Source organism: Sphaerodactylus townsendi, linkage group LG08 (assembly GCF_021028975.2).
Source record: "Sphaerodactylus townsendi isolate TG3544 linkage group LG08, MPM_Stown_v2.3, whole genome shotgun sequence".
In the NCBI taxonomy this organism is placed as follows: Eukaryota; Metazoa; Chordata; class Lepidosauria; order Squamata; family Sphaerodactylidae; genus Sphaerodactylus; species Sphaerodactylus townsendi.
Window position 1 is genome coordinate 105,663,693 of NC_059432.1, and position 24,643 is coordinate 105,688,335.

General features: G+C 44.4%; 1 protein-coding gene across 3 annotated transcripts in view; it reads left to right on the forward strand.

Moving 5' to 3' along the window:
* Positions 1-17,264: 17,264 nt before the first annotated feature.
* Positions 17,265-24,643, forward strand: part of RFC4 (replication factor C subunit 4) — a 37,985-nt gene continuing 30,606 nt past the window's right edge. The window contains exons 1-4 of one of the 3 annotated variants that reach the window (XM_048507071.1): positions 17,284-17,404; positions 17,606-17,775; positions 19,488-19,635; positions 20,606-20,684. In XM_048507071.1, the coding sequence (XP_048363028.1) occupies positions 19,502-19,635; positions 20,606-20,684 (213 nt within the window). In that variant the 5' untranslated portion in view covers positions 17,284-17,404; positions 17,606-17,775; positions 19,488-19,501. Of the gene's footprint in view, positions 17,405-17,605; positions 17,776-19,487; positions 19,636-20,605; positions 20,685-24,643 lie in introns of all 3 variants that reach the window. The other 2 variants (XM_048507070.1, XM_048507069.1) reach the window with 2 other exon arrangements.

The following is a 24,643-nucleotide window of genomic DNA, read 5'->3' on the forward strand; positions in this document are numbered from 1 at the left end:
GATTTATATCCCCCCTTTCCCCTGTAAAGAAACTCAAAGGAGCTAAGAAACTCCTTTCCCTTCCCTCCACACAACAAACACCCTTTGAGGTAGGTGGGGCTGAGAGAGCTCCGAGAAGCTGTGACTAGCCCAAGGTCACCCAGCTGGCATGTGTGGGAGTGCACAGGCTAATCTGAATTCCCTAGATAAGCCCCCACAGCTCCAGCAGAGCGGGGAATCAAACCCGGTTCCTCCAGATTAGAGTACACCTGCTCTTAACCGCTACGCCACTGCCCCATATAGATCCATGGTGTAGCCTTCAGTTGGAATACTGTGAGCAATTCTGATCACCGTGTCTCAAAAAGGACATTGTAGAACTGAAAAATGTGCAAAAGAAGGCAACCAAGATGATTAGGGGGTTGGAGCGCCTTCTCGGTGTGGAACGCCTGAAGAGCTTGAAACTTCGCTTTCAACAATGTTTTACTTTGTTGATTTCTCTTGTACTGGTTGTTTTAAAAATGTGTATTCTTCTGACTTGAGTCATCAGTAAAAGACAATAGCCGTAGATCACAATAACCATAGATAAGAACCACAGATAGATCACAATCAGCATAGATAACAATAACCATAGATCACACATGCATCAATGAAACTTTTTTTCTGTTGCATTACAGACTGGATTTGGAAGAACGTGTGTGATCTTTTGTGGAAATGGTCCAAATTAATAACCACTAGGTAGTCCTCCTAAACAGGGTCCACTTCCTATTTTAACGTTTCTTTCATGGATAGGTCAGTTCTTTTTGGATCATCAAATGCACCTGAAGCTATTGTCATCCGTGTGAAATACTTAGGTTCCCCTATAGAGGCGACTATTGGCTACTAGTAGAGAAAACCTCGATAGACAGAGATCTGATTTTGGAGCTGACTTCAGCTCTCCTGGCCTAGCTAAGTGCTAAAGCATGTCCAATCTTCTTACTGGTAGTAAAAGAACATCGTCTAACACTGTAATACTCCCCTGAAAATTCTGTCCACCAAGGCATGCTTCCATTTCTGATAAACTAGCATTACAGAACGATGCCCATTTTTACATTTTCCTTGCGTTGCATGTGAATTCAGACCTTAACCCGTGATTTTGGGTAATATGAAAGGTTGGGAACGATCAAATCAGACATTTGAGATGCATGGGGACACTTCCGAAGCGCTGCTAAGGTTAGCATAACGCACTCTAGTCTCAAAGCAAGAGAGCACCTGCGTTTGCTTTCACATTCCAACCAGTTAGATTTCGGGTTCAATAAAACAGCACCTTTAGACCGGCCGCGTTTTGGAATCATCTCCACCCCAAATTGCTTCCTCGTTCAGAATTCATCCGCAACAATTAGGAACTGAAGTACAACGCTGAGCTAACGTAGTAGAGAGCCAGCAAATGCAGCAGGCTCTAATACCTGATGAGAATGCGGCATGTATCAAGCTTGCTTCGACGCACTGAGCCGAACATTTAAATCCAATACGGCTGAAAAATTAGCAGAGGCTCCCAACCATCTTTGATACCCAAAAGGTGCCTGCCTTCCCCTCCCTTTTCTGCTTGACAATTCACAGATGCACTACGATGCCATTAGCCCCCTCCCTCCCCCAGGTGTAACACTGACACACAAAAACTTGCAGGTAACAGCCGGGCTTCCCCACCGCCTGCAGGGAGCTGATCCCCTCCTCTGGACCCCAAAGCCACAAAAGAGGCCTTCCTTACCCACATGGGTGATGACCGTGGCCAGGCGCTGGTTGAGCTCCTGATGCGACATCTCTTCTTCTTTCAGCCAAAAAAGCATTTCACACTGAAGCAACCATACGGTGCCAAGAAAAAGAGAGAGAGAGAGGGAGAGGAGTGGGTGGCCGCCCCTCTACATACACAATGCATGTGCCACTCCCACAGTGCTGGGATCCTTTATGGCTGCTAGCTTGCCGCTTATTACACCTTCTTTTGCGCTGAACAGCTCCAGCAGCAGCCGGAGCACACTGACAGCACTCCTTCCAAGATCCTTCCAGATGCGCATCCACATTTTGGGCGCCGGCGCCCTCGGAAACACAGAGAGGGATCCTTTCTATTATTCATCCCGTCTCTTTGGCTCTACCTCATTTCTCCCTTTTTAGAAAAATGAGGCAATGTGTCAGGAGAGGCGGATCTGCTGCAGCCAGCTACCGAATTCCCAAGGAGCCTCTCTGATGTTAATGCTTCGAGGCAGGAAAAGCAAACCCCAGATCTGTGGCACCGGTTGGGCGGGGGGGGGGGGGGGGCACAGAGCCAGCTTGCACAAGGAAATGTGACTATTTTAGCCTGAGGGCCCCTTGAAAGCTCCCTTTTCTATCCCTTCTTCTTTTCCCCCTTTCAAGCAGAGTCATTAGACTGCCTTTTCTCCACCTTTGCTATTAAGAGGGGTAGGTAGGTTACGCTTGAAAGCTAATGGTTGAAGGCAGCAGAAAGCACAATGTGTTCATGGACGCGCACTGCCTAGGGAAGTAAGTTAGAGATCCCCTATTTGTTGAGGACGGAAAAAAATATGTTTAAATATTCCTTCCTGCTGATGCGTGAAATCCACGCACAAATGCACACAACGCTGCAGAGAACAAGCCCACGATGCAATCAGATGTATAAAGAAGGAGGAAGGGAAATGCGAGAATATCACAGTCCTTTCCACAGAGTGACATTGGATAAACCTTGCTAAACCTCCCCCCCCCACCCCACATCTCTTGATGATTTGTATACATCCTGAGGGCTGCTTCAGGTGTGACAGAGATTAATCGGTGAGAGGAAAAGGGTCGCCTCCAGGGTCAGGATAAATGAATGCCATCCCAAGGAATTCTGACCGAAGTAGTAGTAGTAGTAGTAGTAGTAGTAGTAGTAGTAGTAGTAGTAGTAGTAGAAGAAGAAGAAGAAGAAGAAGAAGAAGAAGAAGAAGAAGAAGAAGAGTTTGGATTTATATCCCCCCTTTCTCTCCTGTAGGAGACTCAAAGGGGCTTACAATCTCCTTGCCCTTCCCCCCTCACAACAAACACCCTGAGAGGTAGGTGGGGCTGAGAGAGCTCCAAGAAGCTGTGACTAGCCCAAGGTCACCCAGCTGGTGTGTGTGGGAGAGCTGGGAATCAAACCCGGTTCCTCCAGATTAGATACACGAGCTCTTAACCTCCTACGCCACAGAGAGCCAGTGGGGGTGCAGTGGTTAATGGGCCAGACCAGGATCTGGGAAACCCAGGTTCGAATCCCCCCTCTGCCATGGAAACTGGCTGGGTGACCTTGGGCCGGTTCCACACGCTCAGCCTCAAACAAGGGCAGTATTTGCATGGGAGACCTCCAAGGAATAATAGGGACGTGATGTGGAGACACAGGTAATGCAAACCACATCTGGACATCTCTTGCCTTGAAAAATCTACGGAGTCACCTTTTTGCCTTGATGACACAAGGGGAAGGGAAGAGAAGAGAAGAGAAGGAGACTCAAAGGGGCTTACGAACTCCTTCCCCCCTCACAACAAACACCTTATGAGATGGGTGGGGCTGAGAGAGCTCCGAAGAACTGTGACTAGCCTAAGGTCACCCAGCTGGCATGTATTGGAATGCACAAGCTAATTAGTTCACCAGATAATCCTCCACAGCTCAAGTGGCAGAGCAGGGAAACACACAGGGGGCTTTTTCAAGTTACCGCCCAGGAAAATAGCCAAAATATTTTCCTGAGTTAAGTTACCTGACTACACTGGCTCCAGGTCAGGACACAGAGACCTGTGTGGTTCAGAAGCCTCCACAAAGCTTGCAAAGGATGCATGTATGTGATCGTGCCAATGTCATATGGTTTCCCTCTTGCCTCTGCCCTTTTAAGATGTAATGAAAGCCCCTTTAGTGTTGAATTTATGATTTGCCCGCTGTTTAGGATTATATTTTGACTAGGTTCTCCAGTTAGTTTAAAGGTTTTGTTATTGTTAATTTAGGAGATTCTTATGTGCTTATACTGTATTAAAGGCTCTCTAAGGTTTTCCCTAATGTTTAAGTTTAGAAATGTTATTTTTGAAACTTGTGTTTGTTAGTAAAAGCAGTAGCCTGTAGAAGCTGATATTAAGGGACAAGGAAGTTAGCCCTGGAATTCAGCTTAGACCAACACCCAGCCAACTCCTTAGCATAGACAAAGACCCCTTTGGTTTTGCAAATTAAATCTGATGGCAGCACCCAGAGGTCCCAGCCGTTGGAAAACGTGTTGGGACCAGCATTGGACAGTTTGAACTCTCCTTTGTTGCAGAACTGAGGCGTGGGAGCCTCAGGTCATAACCGAAGGAAACAGCCATCTGATAACGCAGATAGCTGGGTGCGGTAGCAAGCCCACCCAATTTTCTGAATGGACCTTCTCCGCTCTCCTTTCAGCACCATTGTAAAGTATCGCGGGAAGACGCTTGACAGCGGGATTTTGTGATCCCATTCACAAAAGTTGTAATTGTATCTTTCTTTTGTATTGATGTTTCTTTATTGGTGTTCGGTAGGGGACCTGCCCCCTACCTGCCCCCTTTACCTGCCCCTTTTGCCCTCTTTGATGTATGTGTATAAAAGTTCTTGCGCTTGGCTATGAGAGCGCGATTCTCCTGCCCGAGCTGTCACCACCGCTTCCGAATAAAATACTTTGCCTTGAAGAAACACCGGCCCTCCACCACAATACGGAGCTGAACTCCTGGGGCAATGCCTTGGTGGTCTGTGGGGTTGCCAGCTTTCAGCTGAGAAATTCCTGGGGATTTTGAATGACAGGGTTTCAGTATAGGAGGGACCTCAGTTGCCCGCAGTGTCATAGAGTACATGCTCCTAAGCTGCCATTTTTTCCCCAGGGGAAATGATCTTTGTCTACTGGTGCTGAGTTATAATCCTGGGAGATTTCCAGTCCCCACCTGGGAGTTGGCAACTCTACCTCAGCTTAAACTTGGCGGGTAACTGAACAGGTCCCAGAAGCAATGCCTGCCTTTCCCTGTGCCACCAGCGGCTGGAAGACAACCAGGCCCCTGTAGGCTCTTGGGTGGTATGTGAAGTTGCCAACTCTGGACTGGGAACTAGTCAGAGATTTTGGAGATGGAGCTTGGAGAAGGTGAGGTTTAGGTAGGGGAGGGGCTTCAGAGGCGGCCATTTTCTCCAGGTGAACTGGCCTCTATTGCCTGGAGATCGGTTGTAATGGTGGGAGATCTCCAGCCACCACCTGGAAGTTGACTGTTCTATTGGCCAGTGAACAACCAGCCCTGAGGCAACTATCTATAACCGTGGTGGCGAACCTTTGGCACTCCAGATGTTTTGGACTACTATTCCCATCAGCCCCGGCCAGCATGGCCAATTGGCCATGCTGGCAGAGGCCGGTGGGAATTGTAGTCCATAACATCTGGAGTGCCAAAGGTTCGCCACCACTGACCTATAATGTACTTCCATGCCGGAAAGTAATCATAATTCCTAGTGCTTTTAAATGTTCGGAAAGTTTTACATACAGTTCATTTCAGCAATCCTTATAAAGCAGTACTGGTACCCCATAGTTCAAAAATGGAGGGAGGCAGGCCTAGGCCAAAAGAGAAGGCCTTCCCGAAAACCTTCCAGTGGTTCGTAGCAGAGGGAGATTCAAACAAGGGACTCCCCAATTCGTAGCCATTGGTCAGTCTCTTATAACGTTCCCCAGAAGAAACATGAAAACGATGTCGTGGGATATTTCATCTGCATCCTTATATACCTGTGAGCTTGTATACCTGTGAGCAGGTTTTCTGCTTTTAAATTGGTCCCCTAGCTGCCCCTTGAATACCAGCTTGATCAAGAAATAATGATCAAGGGATGTCATTTAACTCCCAAGCCATGAAAAGTTTCAACAGGGCATTTCTGTTTACTACCGCTCTGTTAAAGAGAGAAGACATTGTTTTCGGGTCCAGCTGGAAGCCTTACTGGTGAGGGATGACCAAAGGCTTGCCACTTCGGGAGATCTGCTCAGAAGTGAGCAACCCAAAATCACAGAGGGCATAGGATATTGACGTGCTTTGAGCTGGCCCTCAAACGTACGGGTGCAGTCTTTGGATCCACTGTGGGCATTAGGAATTTCTCTCCCAGGCTGGCCCTAGATAAATATGAAAGTGACTCTGACTGTTCTGTTGGGGAGCTTCTGTTAAACAACACAGATGTCATGCTCTTGGAAAAAGTAGCAAAATTTCTTTTACAAGTGACAGAACTTTCTAAGTAATGTATACTGCTATATACAGTCTTCCTGTTTGCGCTTTGAATGTACTCTTGATTTGTATTTCAAAAATGTCTGGCAACGCTCTAGAACCTATTTTTTAAATGCCAAATAAAGGTTGTTGTTGTTGTTGTTGTCTTTGGATCCACTTCTTGCATAAACCTGGGTAGTTTAGAGCTGAGCCTGCTTCCTCAAAAATAAGGGTGGAGATTTGTTCTATACATGTCTGACTCATGAGGCCCTGATGCCAGTTTTGGAGTTTGTGGGCCTCTTCCCTGGCACATGGTAACACCCTCTCCTAGGATGACTGTTCCAGAGGTGGCAACCGTATCTAGACTGCATTTAAGACTGTGGGTGCAGGACATGCGTAATGGAATGTTGTCCATTAACTTATTAAAAAATGTACCCATTGATAGAAAACGGCATGCTAGAAAGACTAATAAGCCTTTTACTTGATGGGTTACTTTTCTACATGGAAGGATATATATTTTTGCATTGAGGGTCACACTGATGGACCCCACCACTACCATTTGAAGCGCTGTAGCCCCCAAATCACAGACTTTTACCTCCTCAATAAGAACTACAGCCTGCGTGGTGTAGTGGTTAAGGCAGGCTGACCAGACGTCCTGCTTTTGGCGGGACAGTCCCACCTTCAAACAATGTGTCCCACGGGTTATTTAAATTGTCCCGATTTTTGGGAGGCTGCAGCACTGCCTTCTGGGGCGCAAGGCAGTGCGGCAGCCTCCCGCACATGCAGCCACAGGAGCACAGCCTTCTGGGGCTTGCCGTTTCCCGCCTACCTCCCGCTCTGGTTCACAAAGGTGACCATCTGGTCACCTTAGGTTAAGGGCAAGTGGATTCTAATCTGGAGAACCGGGTTTGATTCCCCACTCCTCCACCTGACTGGCAGAGGCTTATCTGGTGAATCAGATGTGTTTCTGCACTCCTACATTCCTGCTGAGTGACCTTGGGCTAGTCACAGTTCTTTGGAACTCTCTCAGCCCCACCTGCCTCACAAGGTGTCTGTTATGGGGAGAGGAAGGGAAGGGAGCTTGTAAGCCACCTTGAGTCTCCTTACAAGAGAGAAAGGTGGGGTATAAATCCAAACTCCTCCTCCTCCTCTTCGTCTTGATGTTGCATAGGATAAACGTGGATGTGATTTCGCAGAATCAAATGTGTATTGATAATTGAGGTGTATCTGTCCAGCCAGATAGGGGACTCACATTCATACAAACCAGAAAGGTTGCCAAAAAGTCAACACATTTTATAGATATAAGTGAGGATAACTCAGTTATTAAAAATATACTGTTGTGTGCATGTAGAAGGATACGTTAGTTGGCGAGGCACAGGTAGTGTGGTTTGGTGGTTAGCGTGTTGGACTAGAACCTAGGAGACCTATGTCCAAACTCAGTCATGAAAACCATCAGATGATCCTGGACCAGTTGCTGTTTTTCCTCCTAAAGCAGAGGTGGGATCCAGCAGGTTCTCACAGGTTCCCGAGAGCAGGTTACTAATTATTTGTGTGTGCCGAGAGGGGGTTACTCATTGGTGATTTTGCCACATGATTTTTGCCTTAGTTACGCCCCTCCTCCCAGCAGTAGCGCGCAGAACTTGAAGCAGTCTAGCAGGAGGTGCACCGGCGTGCGTGGCAGCCTGCGCCTGCGTGCATTCGTTTCCCGCCCAAGGACCGGTGCAGCGGCTGCGTCCTTGCCACAGCCCTGCCCAGGAATGCCCCGCTCCGAAATGCCCGGCCATGCCCCCGTCATGCCCCGCCCAGCCTCATTGGCGCTATGCCACAGTTTGAATTCCACCACCATGGGAACCTGTTCCTAAAATGTTTGGATCCCACCACTGTCCTAAAGGCTATTGTGAGCATAAAATCGGGGAGATCCATGTAAGTTGTTCAGAACTCCTTAGAGGAAAGAAGGCAGAAAAATGAATATTAATTATAAATTAATTATAAATTAATTTTAAATTAATTTTAATTATAAATAAAGGGGATGACTTAACTGAACCTCTCATCCATTTTTAATAACTGTACATTAAGATTATCCACCTGTTTTTGGTTCCTGCGTATTCTCCCAGGCTTTTGTGATGGTCAACCACATTATTGATTGTGTGCGTGTGTGTGTGTGTGTAGCACCATCAAGTTGCTAACGATTAATGGTGACTCTATGAATTAATGACCTTCAAAACATCCTGTTGTTACCAGCCTTGCTCAGGTCTTGCAAACTGAGGGCCGAGGCTTTCTTTCATTAGTCCAGGGGTCTGCAACCTGCGGCTGTCCAGATGTTCATGGACTACAAATCCCATCAGCCCCTGCCAGCATGGCCAATTGGCCATGCTGGCAGGACTGATGGGAATTGTAGTCCATGAACATCTGGACAGCCGCAGGTTGCAGACCTATGCATTACTCAGTCCACCTCATCTTGAGTCTTTCTCTCTTCCTCTTTTCCTCCTTCAAAGTTTCAGAGCATGATTTCCAGCGCATCGTGTCTTCCTTTAAAATCTTCCTTCCTATTTGTGCCTTACAAAGTCCACATTTTGCACGTCAAATTGTATGCCTAATTTTAGGGAGCAAAACAGAAGTGTACATGAAACATGTGCTAAAATCCATACATATTCCAGCATTTAAGAATCAAATGTCCATCTCGGGTTGACTTTTTTAACTCCCAGGGAAATGGATCAGATGTTGCAATGTTTAGAAAGAGAAGGCCGGAAAGTGAGAATGTATAGAATAAAACCAAAGGCCCTTGGGTCAGATAAATTCAATAAGAAGGGAAAGGGTAAATGACCTGTGTTTAGAAGGAGGCTAGATACAGAAGCAGAGCAGCTGCATTTTCGGTAGACGCTGAAGAATCCCCCGGGAGTACCGTCCTGTGCCAGATGTCTTTTAGAAGATCTGTAATGGATAGAGGGCTTGATGCCAGTTTGGAGTCCTGCCAAATGCAAGGAGAAATGCATTAATTGGTTGCATTCGGATGTGGAGCAAGGAAAGAGGGGGTGATTGCGGAAAAGAGAAGAAATTAGGTTGGCTTTTAGCTTGCCAGGTAACTGCAAAAAAATCAATCTCAGTATCTGGGTTGCTACTGCCCACCCATATTGTGAATAAACAGCCTTCCAGGAAACAAGCAAATGGCTATTATGCTTCCAAATTCGTATGAGTGCTCAATAAAGCTATTTTTGTTTTGAACTGCCCACAAAAGGCGCTGCAAAGAATCTGGAAAGACACATGGGATAAATTATCTCACGAGTAGGGTTGCCCTCCAGGAGAATTGTGGTAGCAGGGGTTGGAATCAGAGTTGGAAGAGACCCCAAGGACCATCAAGTCCCCATGGACTTGATTGCCAGCTTCTATAATGTCACATTCCTGTTCAACACATCGGTTCCCTTCAGTGGAGGGCGATTCCAGGCTGTCCCCACAGCAACTGAGTTGGCCCCCTGGAACCGAGCTAAGTGGGCGGGATCATCCCTGTTGCCAGCTTCTATGATGTCACATCCCTGATGAACTCCCTCCCCCAGAAACAGTCTCCAAATCTCCAGGAATTCCCCAATCTGACACAGGAAACACAACCTCAAACATAGGGGGTCTTCTGGAATGTTGGTTCTATAATGTCAGGAGTGCTTTAGTTATGTTTTCCAGCATTGAGGGGGTGGACTTGATGGCCCTTGGCATCTCCTCCAACTATATGATTGTATGTCATCACTGTTTTCTAGAGCCCATTGTATTGTTTAGTGTGGGCTTTACAGCTAGTACACTATAATTCTGATCCTCTTAGTCTCATTTATCAAATGCTCTCAGAATCCAATGTTTCAAATTGACTTCCTGCTATTGAGAAAAAAAAATTAGATCCACGGACTTGCTTTTTATTCTTTAGGCATCCGAGGCCTTTGGAAAAAATAAAATGCAGACTTTTGGGGATCAAAGCGCAAAATCTTAATAGTGCAGTCAATAATGCTTCTTCCCCTTTGCGATTGGGGATTGCACTTAATGCAGGCCATTCTGCTTTATATCTTTACCATCTCCAAAATCTGCATCAATGCAGAGCTTTTTCTTTGGCCAGATTCAGTGTTATGCCATTTGAAGTTCTCTGTAGAAGATCTCAAAATGTGGCATGTTCAGATAGCCTTTGTATGATGGGCGGGACTGAATCTTTCCAGCATGCTCTATTTCATGGCTTCTTTTATCTGGAAATCTGAACAAAGAATCTAAGCCCTATTTTAGTAAACGGGAGTGGACTTTCTGATCCCGCAGAGATGTTCATTCTCTTGAATAATCCCAATCTTGCAATAAGTGAGAAAGAAGCAAAGTTTTTGCAATAAAGCAGCGCCAAGAGAAGATTGGCTCACCCTTAATTTTGTTAATTTTTATTAATTTTGTTCAGTTATGATTATTTGGAATGTTTTATATGCAATAAAGGTTTTACGTCTGTCTGATTTACATGAAGGAAAAGAGAAGCACATAAGCAGCTCCTTGGAAGTAGGACAGGATAAAAATATGACCTTCTGCTAGTCCCTCTTTTTTTCTAAGCTACCTTGCAGGTTTGTTGTGACAATAAAATGGAGCAGGATAATAATAGACGAGATAAAACGATGTGATAATAAAAGATGAGATAATAATAGATAAGATTAGATAAAATGATGTGATAATAATAGATGAGATAATAATAGATGAGATAAAATGATGATAAACTGGCTGTTTTGGGTTTTCCAGGCTGTGTAGCTGTGGTCCGGTAGTTATTGCTCTTAGCCAACATGGTGTAGCAGTTAAGAGCAAGTGGATTCTAATCTGGAGAACAGGGTTTGATTCCCCACTCCTCCAACTGAGTGGCAGAAGCTTATCTGGTGAACCAGATGTGTTTCTGTACTCTTACATTCCTGCAGGGTGACCCTGGGCTAGTCACAGTTCTTTAGAACTCTCTCAGCCCCACCTAATCTCACAAGGGATCTGTTGTGGGGAGTGGAAGGGAACGGAGCTTTTAAGTCACCTTGAGTCTCCTTACAGGAGAGAAAAGTGGGGTAGAAAATAAATCCAAACTCCTCCTCCTCCTCCTCCTCCATGTTTTGTCCATATCTATGGCTGACATCTTCAGAGGCATGCCACAGTAAGAGAGAAAAACATTTTTTGTGACATGCCCAGTGGTGGGATCCAAACTGTGGCGTAGCGCCAATGGGGCTGGGCGGGGCACAACAGGGGCATGGCCGGGCATTCCTGGGCGAGGCTGTGGCAAGGACGCAGCTGCTGCGCTGATCCTTGGGCGGGAAACGAATGCACGCAGGCGCAGGCTGCCACGCACGCCGGTGCACCTCCTGCTAGACTGTGCTACTGCTGAGAGGAGGGGTGTAACTAAGGCAAAAATCATGTGGCAAAATCACCAATTAGTAACACCATCTCGGTGCACACGAATCATTAGTAACCTACTCTCGGAAACCTGTGAGAACCTGCTGGATCCCACCTCTGGACATGCCTCTGTAGATACCAGCCATGGATGCGGGTGAAACGTTGGAAGCAAAAGCTACCAGATGACGGCCACAACAACCAGTTGATTCCAGCCATGAAAGACATTGACAACACTTAGTCTTCTGTAAAGACAATTGTGTCCTCACGGAGTTTCCTCTGCTCCTCTTCTTTCAGACAAAGAAACCATTAGCCCTCACTGGATGCAAATAACATTCTGTTCCACATGATATGGAAAATAATGCTCAGATACAATTTCAGGTTTTACAAATATTCCTGACCCTTACTTGGGATTTGGTCTAATTCAATGGAAGAGGATGCTGTTGTGCCTAATAACAGGAAGCTATTTATTTCACATTTCCCCAAACAAAATTACAACCTTCCTTTCCCAGTAGAGTGATGTAATTCCAACTTGATGCTGCCCATGCAACTTCACTTTTCAATAAACTGTTGTTGCTATAGAGACCATCTCCAGGTCAGCGTTCCACCAGACCCTAGCTCCCTTCCCAAGTGATTACCCCTTGTCTTTGTCTAATTTGTCAACTGCACCGTTGTTATACTCAATTTTGCACTGAAAAATTACATCTACGCAGAACGTCAAATTTATTATTCCAAGAACAGCAACAGAGAGTTGCTCTTTTGGGGCTGCGTTGTTTATATATAAACGGCCTTTCTCTGACAAGTAGGTCCAAAGTGTTTTGCAAGACATGCTACACAACATTAAAAGTAATAAAACCATAAAAACATTACTGAAAATGCAGCCTTAGGCCTGTTGGGAGGGACTTTGCACAGGTCCCACCCCCAAAACAAGCCTGCCGAGTGTTATTTTCCCCAACCTGTTTTTTTTTTAATCACTAAACAAGCGAGTCTTTTTAAAAATCCTGGGTTGCAGCTGCTTAAGAAGGGATGCTTAAAACCAGTGGTGGGATCCAAATATTTTAGTAACAGGTTCCCATGGTGGTGGGATTCAAACTGTGGCGTAGCGCCAATGGGGATGGACGGGGCATGGGGGTGTGGCCGGGCATTCCTGGGGTGGGGCATTCCTGGGCGGGGCTATGGCAAGGACGCAGCTGCTGCGTCGGTCCTTGGGCGGGAAACGAATGCACGCAGGCACAGGCTGCCACGCACGCCAGTGCACCTCCTGCTAGACTGCTTCAAGTTCTGCGCGCTACTGCTGAGAGGAGGGTGTAACTAAGGCAAAAATCATGTGGCAAAATCACCAATTAGTAACCCCCTCTCGGCACACACAAATAATTAATAACCTACTCTTGGGAACCTGTGAGAACCTGCCGGATCCCACCTCTGCTTAAAACGCTCATTGGATGAGACATCTGTCTTCCTATCTCTATTCCAACATGTGCTTCCATTCCCCCAGTTGTGTTTGGTCTTTTTAAAATTCTGCTTTCCCTTCCCTTTCTCCTACTCGCCCCCTTCCATGAACGGTCATTCCCATTTGATGTTAAGGGCTCCAATTGGAATTTTTAAACTAATAAGATTTTCATTATAGTTTATACAATGTATGGTATGTATTTCCAACTGATTGCATTATTTGGTCTGTTAGTCTCCCTTGCCTCACTATAGTCGAAGCAATAGTGGGATGTAAATCGGGCGCCATCTACGCTTATATTCATACTTGTATTTTAAATGTTAATGTTTAGTCAGTTTTTCGCTGCTTTTATAAGTTTTAGCTAACTTACGATGGTTTTATGATTGTATTTATTATATGCTGTGCACCGCCCAGAGCTCTTCGGGGACGGGGCGGTATAGAAGCCTAAAGTATAAATAAAAATAAATAATAAAATAAAATAAAATAAAAAAATAAAATCCACTGGTGTCTTCCGTACAGAAATGGGATTTTGTGGTTCTGCTTGATGCTGGCATGGCTGCCACAAATGAACCATCACGAGTCAGGTTTCCCCACAGTTTCCTGTCCAGTTCCCTCCAATGCTGCCCTTCCTGGGTCATTAGTTGTGCAATCCATTGGGGTGTGGGGCAGTGGTGGGATCCAAAAATGTTAGTAACAGGTTCCCATGGGGGTGGGATTCAAACAGTGGCGTAGCGCCAATGGGGCTGGGCGGGGCACGACAGGGGCGTGGCCGGGCATTCCGAGGGCGGAGCATTAATAATTTCTCTGTTACTGTAAAAAACTCTTACTGTAAAAAAAAAAGTTCCTAATTTCCAGCTGGTATCTTTGTGTTCATAATTTAAATTCATTGAGCCCTTCGGGGATAGGCGGCCTATAAGTTTAATAAAATAAATAAATAAATAAATTATAGCAAGTCCTATCGTCTACTGCCAACAGAAACAACTACTTCTCCTCTAATTGACTGCCTGTCAAATACTTAATACTTTCAAATACTTCATTTTGTTTCTAGAAATCAAAAGAAGGATACTTTCCTTAAACAAGGAACTTTACCATATTACTAAAACGTGTTTTTAAAACAGCCCAACAGGGAGAATTATCCCGTTTTCTACCTTCGCTAACCAGCCACATAGGAAACAACAGGACTTTATGATTTTTGGACCTAATGGAATTTCTAACGGAAAAGCAGACCCAATTAGGAACCCCCTCTCGGCACACACAAATAATTAGTAACCCACTCTCGGGAACTGGTGAGAACCTGCTGGATCCCACCTCTGGGTATGGGGTGTGTGGAAGGGTTATGGAACCAGCATGACCCCAGCCTCAGTGCAATTGCCAGTCCATGCGATATAAGTGGTACTTATGTAACCTACTTATCCTTGGCCACATCAATCTCCATTGGAGACCTAGGAAATAATATATGACAGCACCCTGTGGCTTAACAAACAAATATGAAATTGCTTGAACAAAACAACAAACCTTTAATCTTTAACACAACTTTCTATCATTTAAGGATAAATAATAGTGAACATATAGTGAACATATATGTATATATATGCAGCACAACTCAATTGAACAAAATCTTCAGTGCTTTTAAAGAAAAAAGCACTCAGAACAGTTACCACCACTAACAGTGTCCAGTAATGAAAGAATATCAATAAAGTCCAAACTATTAATCAAGCAGGGCTTCTTTCTTCCATCTGGCTTTCTGCATCTGATGTAGCTGCTGCAGGTCTTTCCCCAATTTGGGCCTGTAAAACAATAAGTCATTCCCTCAATTAAGCTGTAGGCCTTCCTTCTCCTACTGCAGGCCAGACCAATTGAGGAGGGTGGGGCTCTTGCAGTTGGTAATAAGTAAGCAAGCTCACCAACTGCACATGCTCAGTGAGCTTTTATCCCCTGGGCCCTAAGATCCAACAAAACCAAAAAATACTAAAATGGCATGGGTTGCACTTACACCACTGTAAAGCGCTGGGGAGTTGCGTGGCTCTGCATCATCCAGGTGCCACCACAACTGCAGCACCAGCGCTTCTGCACCACAGGAGCCGCCGCCAATGGGGTGTTCCTGGTGGAGGAGCCACCTTTAGTTGGCTACTCGAGGTCTTTCAGCCTGGAACCACCCCCTCTGGCTAACATACACTAACTAAAAGTGTGGTAAAGTCCACCTGGTCATTTAGGAACGTTTCATGGAGGCTGGGGATATTTCCGTCTTTTCCCGGAGCATGTGCTCCTGGAAACTTCTTTGGAGGTGATGGGGCTGTTCCTGGCCAGCACAGTTGGGCCATCCTTGGCCACCATGAAACTACCCTTCTGGGTTTAAGCTGTAGGTCTTTTGCAATTAAAAAAACCAGAACAGCACAAGAACATTGTTATACCCATATAACTTTGTGATAATTACTGGATGTTACTGGACGGCACCACAAAGTTCTTAAGGCACGCTTGTCTCATTATCAGTACTTGTTTCCATTGTTATCCTGACCTGAATAGTCCAGGCTGGCTTGATCTTACCAGACCTTGGAAGTTAAGCAAAAGTCAGCCCTGGTTAATACTTGGATGGGAGACCCTTGATTCTATGCAGAGGCTGGCAAATGGCAAACCCACCTCTATTTGTCATAGGGCTTTTTCGCACACACGGTTTGTTCTTGATTTAATATATGAGATCATCACGGTTTCTGCCTTTTTTTCACACACACTTGAGCCGTAATGTGGTTTCTGAAGCAACAAGAACATCCACAACAGCCTGGTGATGTGTGAATGATCTCACTTTACTCTAAACAGCAACAAAAAGGTCAGGATGTCGATGCGGATTGCCTTAATTCAAGAACAAACCGTGTGTGCGAAAAAGCCCATAGAATCATGGAGTTGGAAGAGACAAAAGGGTCATCCAGTCCAACCTCCTGCTATGCAGGAACACACAATCTTGCCTTGAAAACCACATGGGTTGGCCATATGCTGGCTGTGACTTGATGATACTTTTCATCAGTATACATACAGCAAATAATAACGCTTCCCTGGGGTATTGTAGTGTTTGGTCTTGACTTTTGAATTAATAAATGGATTTTGGATTTGTTGATTAGTAGAGTTGATTAGTAGAGTTGATTATTATCTATTTTATAATATTGACTCAGAGTCAGGAATGCTCAACCACTAAGTGCCATCCCCTGACATGTAGCAACTTAGATTTCTTAGGGTGCCACAAGATTGCCCTGACTTGGATGGCTCAGGTTAGCTTTGTCGTGTCAGATTTTCTGTCAAAGCTAACCAGGGGCTTACTTTGATGGGAAACCACCAAGCAAGTCCAGGGTTATTGTGCAGAGGCAGGGAATAGCAAATGCCCCTCCACTGAAAGTCAGCTTGCCAGCTGTGAAATGGGAAATATCTGAAGATTTGGGGGGTGGGGGCTGAGGTGGGGGTGGCTCCAGCCAGGGAAGACCCACAACACCCAGTTGATTCTGGCTGTGAAAGCCTTTGACAATACATCAAACTGATCTTTGTCTCATGAATATCAGTTGCAATAGTGCGAAATCTCCAGCTATCACCTGGAGGTTCTCAGTCTTAACTGCCCCTTAATGTAAAGGCACAAGTTTCAACATTGCAAGACAATCGTGCTGCATTGCGGTACAACATCTCTCAGACTTCTCCACGTGCAATATAACGCGTGTATAATAATATCGGGCTAATTATTTGACCCTCCTATTGCTTTTGCTGAACAAATTTAAATTTTAAAAATGAAAAGTAACATCTTCCACACGTAAATAGTCCTGATTTTGGAGTGGTCAGAGGGCATCATTAACCACCAAATCCTGAATTTCTGCACTGCTTCCTTCGGGGGAGGGCGGCTAATAAATTTAAAGAATAAAGAATAATAGCTGTACTTGTTTTCATTTTGAATGCAAGACTTCGAAAAGAATTACGAAATGTCATTCGCACACAAAACACGCCAGCCTCTAACACTTGCGCCCAAGAGCGCGCATGCGCTCCCGGGTACCTTCGGCCGCTGCTCGTCATTCTCTCTCTTCCCCCATGTATCTTTTGGGAAACCTCAGCGCATGCGCACTTCTCCCACTCACCCTACGTAATTCCCCCGCTCAAGTGGGCGGGAGTGCAGTTCAGCGCATGTGCAAACATCTATCGCTGCCGTACATACAAATTAAGTCACGTGACGCGAGTTGCTTTCCTCCGCCCTTTTCGCACTCTTCTTTTTACCCTTTCCTCTCCGGCTCGTTGTATGGTGGAACTTCTATGGCTTTCCGCTTTCCTAGAACGGCCCCACGAGGCACCGGAAGTGGGTGGGGGAAAGTAAGAGTAATTTTGGCGGGAAGTGGCTCTATGGGCCTCCTTGTTTAGAAGACGACTGAAGGGAGCTACGCGGGCGCTTCTGAGGTGAAGACGGGCTCCCTCTTTGGCCCCTGGGGTGTGGCCCGGGTCCCATGAGTGACGACTCCTCAGTGGTTCATTTTTCCCACTGTTGAGGCTGCAGGCTGGCGGTGTTTGGCCCGGGAGGGAGGCTAGGCGGGGCTTACCTCTATTTATTTCTTGTAAAAATTTTGATCCTAGTTACCTTCTTTCTGTTTCGTACGACAGCTCTGCGAGGTAGGTGAGGCTGAAGGAAAATGGCTGTCAAAGACAACCCAGTGGGTTTCATGACAAACGGAGATCTGAGCCTAGTTCCTCTGTCTTTCATACGTCAGCCCTGTGAGGTAGGTGAGGCTGAGGGAAAGTGAATGCCCACAGGCAGTGCAGTGAGTTTCATGGTAAGCACAGATCTGAGCCTAGTTCCCCACTTTCTATTTCGTATGATAGCCCTGTGAGGTAGGCGAGGCTGAGGGAAAGTGACTGTCAAAGGCAACCCAGTGGGGGTTTCATGGCAAGTGGAGGTCTGAGCCTAGTTTTCTTCTCCCTCTCACCTCTCTCTTCTATTTCATATTCACAACAACGCTGGCTCAAGGTACTTCACATAGCTGAGTGGCGATTTGAACTCAGAACCTAGCCAGATTACATCTGGGTTGAGTCCTGAGTTTGGAAGAGATTGTGTACCTTGAGAGGAGACAAAGGTCAAGAAACAGCAAATTCAGAACCGCTAATTACAAAATTATAGAAAATATATAGATTTTTAAACTTATTACTAGATTTTTTTGCCCAGCCTTTCCCCTCATGGGTTCAGGGCAGCTAGCAACATTTAAAATACAAAATCAATAAATGCAACACACAGTTTATTAAAATCTACAGTGCCAACTACTATGAACCACCAAGTGGAAAAGGTGGAATAATGTCCATTAAAATATGGAAAATAGCAGAGAATACTGGTGGGGGGGAGGCCAAGATGGAAAACCATATTCTGCTTCAGCCACGCCTGGTAGAACAGCTTCACAGGCCTTGCAGAGTTGTATTAAGCCAACTCTTGAAATCCTCTGCAGGATCCAAGCCCACATTTCTCCCTATAATTCAAAAAGTGGTTCATTGAGAACAGTTGTAACTTATTAAAACAATGAACACGACTCTTTTGGCACCTTGAAGACTAGCAAACTTTTATTCCAGGTTAAGCTTTCATGGACTGGTGCTTGATTATATACGTGCAGTGGATCTGTTCTACGCATCCACAAAGATATGAGCATGATAGGTATGAAAAGCAGGAAGTGTGATGTGTTTGGGTAAATTCAAACGTAATTAAGAAAACCATATTGGCTATTTTGCCAGCAGCAATTTTGATAACCTCACTCGCTTTACTATACTACTTAACTTTTTAAATCACTGAGAGATCCCATCCTTGTGTTATCTTTGGGAGAAGATATCAGACTTCCTAACAAATTCTAATTCAGCTGCTTCAGACATAGGATTTTCTTTTGATGTTCTTTTCCTGGAAGATTATGTGTTTTAGATTGAATCTCTAGATTGAGCCAGGATCAGATACAAGCTGTGATGATAAACTTTTCCTGTTTTAATTTAGTTGGCTTAATCTGTAGCAGGTGTTCTTTATAAAGTAAGGATTAAAACAGTATGAAATTGCAATTAGAATTGCAAAAAAAATGTTTCATTGTGATTAAAAATTCCTTTTTTCTGCTGGCTGGAATAATCAATAAGCAGAATTGATTTTCTCTCAACAAAGTACTATGTGCAATATTGACCCACCTGTAACTTTTCATTGCCCTGACCTGGATGGGCCAGGGTTGTCTGATCTCGTTAGCTCTTGGAAACTATACATGGTTGGCCCTGGTTACTATTTGGATGGGAGACCACCAAGGAATTTGACAATGGTTGTTATGCAAAGAAAGGCAATTTCTTTTAGTCTCTTGCCTTGAAAACCCATTGGAGTTGCCTTAAATTGGTTGTGATTTGATGGCACTTCACATACACACAACTTTTTATTATTTACTTAGTGAAAGTACTAACATAGACTCAGTCATTCAAGTATAATGACAACGTTGCGTGTTCATTATTTTTAACTCTTCCTTCTCCTTTCTTGCAGGTTTGGGAGAAACAATGCAGGCCTTTCTGAAAGGTCCATCGTCAATCAGCACAAAACCTCCACCTTCTAAGGAACGGGGAGCAGCTGCCACTTCAGGAAGCAGTGGGGAGGGCAAGAGGGTCAGACCCATCCCTTGGGTGGAAAAATAGTAAGGACTGGGTCTGTAATTTGGGGTCAAACTGGTGTGACGAATGCAAGGGATAAAAAGACTGGATAAAAGTGGTTGTGCTACACTGTTTCCCCGAATATAAGACATCCCCGGAAAATAAGATGTAGTAGAAGTTTTGCTGAAGTGCGAAATATAAGGCATCCCCCAAAAGTAAGACGTAGCAAAGTTTTTGTTTGGAAGCATGTCCGACGAAGAGAACACAGAAAAATAAGATATCCCCTGAAAAGAAGACATAGTGCATCTTTGGGAGCAAAAATTAATATAAGACACTGTCTTTATTTTCGGGGAAACACGGTAGACAAAAAATAATGGAAATGATTATTGTGACCACTAGATGTCCCTACTTATTTCTGCCTCCTGTCAGAATCCTGTTGCATTTAATAAACAGGCTATCTATGTGTCTCCATACCCAGAGCCTACATGAGTGAACTGTGTGATCCTGGAGTAGCTGCTCATGGAAGACTGCAGCAACTACTCCTTTGTCATGCTTCTCTTGCATGAGCACACATGGATCTCCTTTATGCTAAATCAGACCCTTGGTTCTGGGAAAGGAGCTTGTAAGCCGCCTTGAGTCTCCTTACAGGAGAGAAAAGTGGGATATAAATCCAATCTCCTCTTCTTCTAGAACAATGCCAGTATCAGAAGAAAACCAACTTAAAATGGGACTCAGCTACATATCTGTCAAAAATCCATCTTAAAGATGAAAAAAAAAACCAGTTGGCAGAGAAGAGGGTAGGGAGGAAATCTGGGATTTCATTAGGGTGGGCACTATGATTATAAAAATGCCTCTTCACTCTCATCAAGGGAAGAAGACGAAGTAAGGCTTGACTGGATCATTTAGCACAATGGAGTGTGTGTGTGTGTGTGTGTATTTATAATTGTGTGTGAGTATATATTTACAACTAGTATGCATCAGTTATTTTTTCATTTTCTTTCTTTTTAAATCTAGCCGCCCAAAGTGTGTGGATGAAGTCGCCTTTCAAGATGAAGTTGTTGCTGTGTTGAAGAAATCCTTAGAAGGAGCTGATGTGAGTGCTTCAGTTTTCTCAAATATATGTGTTATCTGTTGTTTCTCCTTCAGTGGAAGAAACTGGGCTGTGTGCAGAGGTGGGATCCAGCAGGTTCTCACCAGTTCCCGAGAGTGGGTTACTAATTATTTGTGTGTGCCGAGAGGGGGTTACTAATTGGGTCTGCTTTTCCGTTAGAAATTCCATTAGGTCCAAAAATCATAAAGTCCTGTTGTTTCTTATGTGGCTGGTTAGCGAAGGTAGAAAAAGGGATAATTCTCCCTGTTGGGCTGTTTTAAAAACATGTTTTAGAAATATGGTAAAGTTCCTTGTTTAGGAAAGAATCCTTCTTTTGATTTCTAGAAACAAAATTAAGTATTTGAAAGTATTAAGTATTTGACAGGCTGTCAATTAGAGGAGAAGTAGTTGTTTCTGTTGGCAGTAGAGGATAGGACTTGCTATAATGAGTTTAAATTATGGACAGAAAGATACCAGCTGGAAATTAGGAACTTTTTTTAACAGTAAGAGTTAATGCCCCGCCCCCGGAATGCCCGGCCACGCCCCCATTTTGCCCTGCCACGTCCAGCCCCATTGGCGCTACGCCACTGTTTGAATCTCACCACCATGGGAACCTGTTACTAAAATTTTTGGATCCTACCACTGGCTCTGTGGTGTTGGTTTATAAATCCTTAGCAGTTGGATGGGGTTTAAAGAAATGAACATCCAAGCCAGGTGCCTTCTGAAACCCAGGTTCTTTTCAGAGAGCTGTCTAAGGGAACAGCACAAGGACTTTAAGAAGAGCCTTCATGTGAAACAAATATTTCTTTTAGGCTGTTGACAAAGCATAATGTAATTGGCTTGAGAAAGAACATGATTTTGAAATAAAACCATATCCAAAGGTTTTGTAGCCTCAGCTTCAGCTTATAAACCTCTAATTGCATTACTTATTGCTTCACCTGTTGGGTACATTTGCAAATTGAGACTGTATACATAACTTATTATTTGTACTGTACTCTAATATTGAGTGTATGTACGCCAAGGTGTGGTTACTACTGACTACAACTTCATCAGTTTTTAGATTTTGCAAGGGAGCGGAAAATTAAACTTTTAGCAATTTGTGACATGATTGATCTGTTCAGTGGAGAACAAGGAAAATGTCTGTGAGGGCTAATACCAGAATTAGCTAAACATCAGAATAGGGCCTTACCTCCAGCACCTCATGCCTTCATAGAATAAAGACCTTTTTGCCATCAAGCATAAGACAGGCAAGATTCAGTCACGTGGCTCTTCATGGGCATAATCAAATGTCTCAGGAAATCGATCTTAGTGTTATAATTAATACGTTCATTTAAAGAACATCAATTGGAACAAACACATTCAGTGTCATTTAAGTACAGGGTTGCATCTTAACAAGTGGGTTGCTCTTAGATAGATAGTCTGTATAGGGAAGTTGGAAAGGAGAGATGGGAGAAGAGGATTCTTGTGGGAGCAGGAGAAGGGGTAATAGGCAGTGGTGGGATTCAGCAGGTTTGCATCACTTTGACAGTTATTAAAGACTGTACTATCTGAGACTGTTAAGGAAACAACAACTGAATGGAAAACTCCTGGTGTCCTTTTACCGCTGTGCTATAGAGAATGTCTCAACCTACTGCATCTGTGTATGGTTCTCTGGTTGCACAGTGGCAGATAGGAAGGCGCTCCAAAGGGTGATCACTACTGCACAGAGGATTATCGGCTGCCCTCTCCCCTCCTTGGAAGAACTCTATAATTCCCGAAGCCTAAAGAAAGCCCAAAATATTCTGAGAGACCCGTCTCATCCAGCACACTCTCTTTTTTTGAACTGTTACCATCTGGCAGAGCTCCATACAGGTCTATCAAAAAAAACTAGGGACAAAAGGAGGCTTAGAGACAAGCTTCTACTCTAGAGCTTTGTGGCGGATGCTGAACTCCGCGGCTTCGTGTTGATGTGTTTGGGGCTGTGTAGGGATGGGTGGAGGAAGGGGAAAGTGAGGGTGGGGTATGAGACTGAAATTGTGTGCATCGAGGAATGCTGCTGTAAATTTCGTTGTGCGTGCACAATGACAATAAAATGCTTATGCTTATTAGTTGAATTCCACCACCGGAACCAGTTGTTAAATTATTTGAATCCCACCACTGATAATAGGGGATTAGGAGAATATTTGATTATATTGTGATTTTAAAAAATTTAAATAAAGAAACAGTTTGTGTTGCTCATTAAAAGTTAAAGTTGTATTTCAGCTCTCTGAAGATCATTTGTTGAAGCCAAATGTGTTTTTCAAGTTGAACTTAAAGAGCAGAAATTAGTTATGCACAGGAATGCAGTCATTTCCCATAAACTAATGTATATGATTTTAATAATAATTTGTTCTGAGTGTGTTTTTTAGGTGGAGTTTTTAAACAGTTTGCTAAAAAAGCAAGATGAATAAAGTTCTAGGTGGCATGACTGGGTTTCCTTTGGGGTCATGACTATAGGCACTGTTCTGAATTACCTCAAAACGTGCTATTATTCACTTAAAAGAGTTGAGTTTGAAGTGAGAAGAAGATAGCTACTACTCTGAACTCTGTACGCTGGCTGTCCCTCAATCCCTCATGCCCCCACCTCCATAAATAGTGGCAATGGAGGCTCCTATCTGTGATTTCACTGGGCCTCTGGCCCAGCTCCCGCTCCCTGGAATTTGGGAAGTCTACGTCCATGTACCAATGTCTTTCTCCCAACCCCCTCCCTGTACTGATGCTATTGCCTCCTGTTAGAGGAATGAGAGAGTCACGCAGTGGAAATTAGTACAGTCTAATTAAAGCTAGATAAATATTTATTGAGGGACTACATAATTAGTAGGAGACAGTTTCCTAACTACCGAGAAAACAGAGAGAGAACTTGTGAGAAGAAGCAGAAGGAAATTGCCCCTAAGAATATGAGTCTGCAGACAGACAAGAGTAGACATTTCAACGAATGGAAGGGTCCCTAACCTCACAGTCCTTACTGGCCCTTCAGGGTCATCTTCTCATTTCTTTGCACACTAGACATGGCCTATGTTCCAACACCTCTGAGCTCTTCCTTGCGCATCTGCCTCCTTCACTTTCCAAACCTGTTTTGTCGTACAAGCAGAAACGCTGCCAGTGCTTGGCAGGCGTTGAACCCTCTGGTGCCTTCTGCCGTCAGCACCCAAAGCTGATGCTACCGCTTCCCAGCAGTTGCTACCAGCCTTCTTCTCACTTTCTGGGTGACTACAGCTGCCTCCAGCAATGACAATCCATGTTGCGGTTTCCAAGGCCACTCACAAGCTGGCAGATGCGATCTTATGATATACCTTTGGAAGATTGTGGGTTTTTTTCTTTAAAACCCAGTTTGTCCTTAGAAAATATTTTTCAGCAAACTCCAACACTTGTTGTTTTAAAAGTATCTTGGCTATATCTGGCTCCATGGTGCAGATTTTTTGAACGGCACGCTGACAGCCAGAATGAGCCATTATAGGTCAATGTTCCAGGCCATCCAGATGTTCTCTCAGAGGGATTCAGCAGTTAAAGCCCTTATCATCCCCTGCCAGCATGATGCTGGCAGGGGATGATGGGAACTGTAGTCCATAACATCTGGAGGGCCGCAAGTTTGACACCTATGCTCTACTGGATATGTGATCAGAAAGACATCTTTTACGTTACATAATCTGTTGTCCTGGGATAATCACAAATTTTGCTGTGTGAGGTCATCATAACGTTTAAGTTTTAAAAAGAATTTATTCAGTCATAAATTGTCACCCGAACCCTCACTGAGCAAAAATGTGAAATGGACCACAGCCCTACACCTAGTCAATGTCCCAGAACACAATGTAACCCTTATCCGAATCTGATCCCCTGTCCAGACTTAACCCTAACTTTACCTTGCCTTTTAAAAATAATTTATTCAGTCATAAATTGTCACCCGAACCCTAACTCTGAGCCAAAATCTAACATGCGCCATAGGC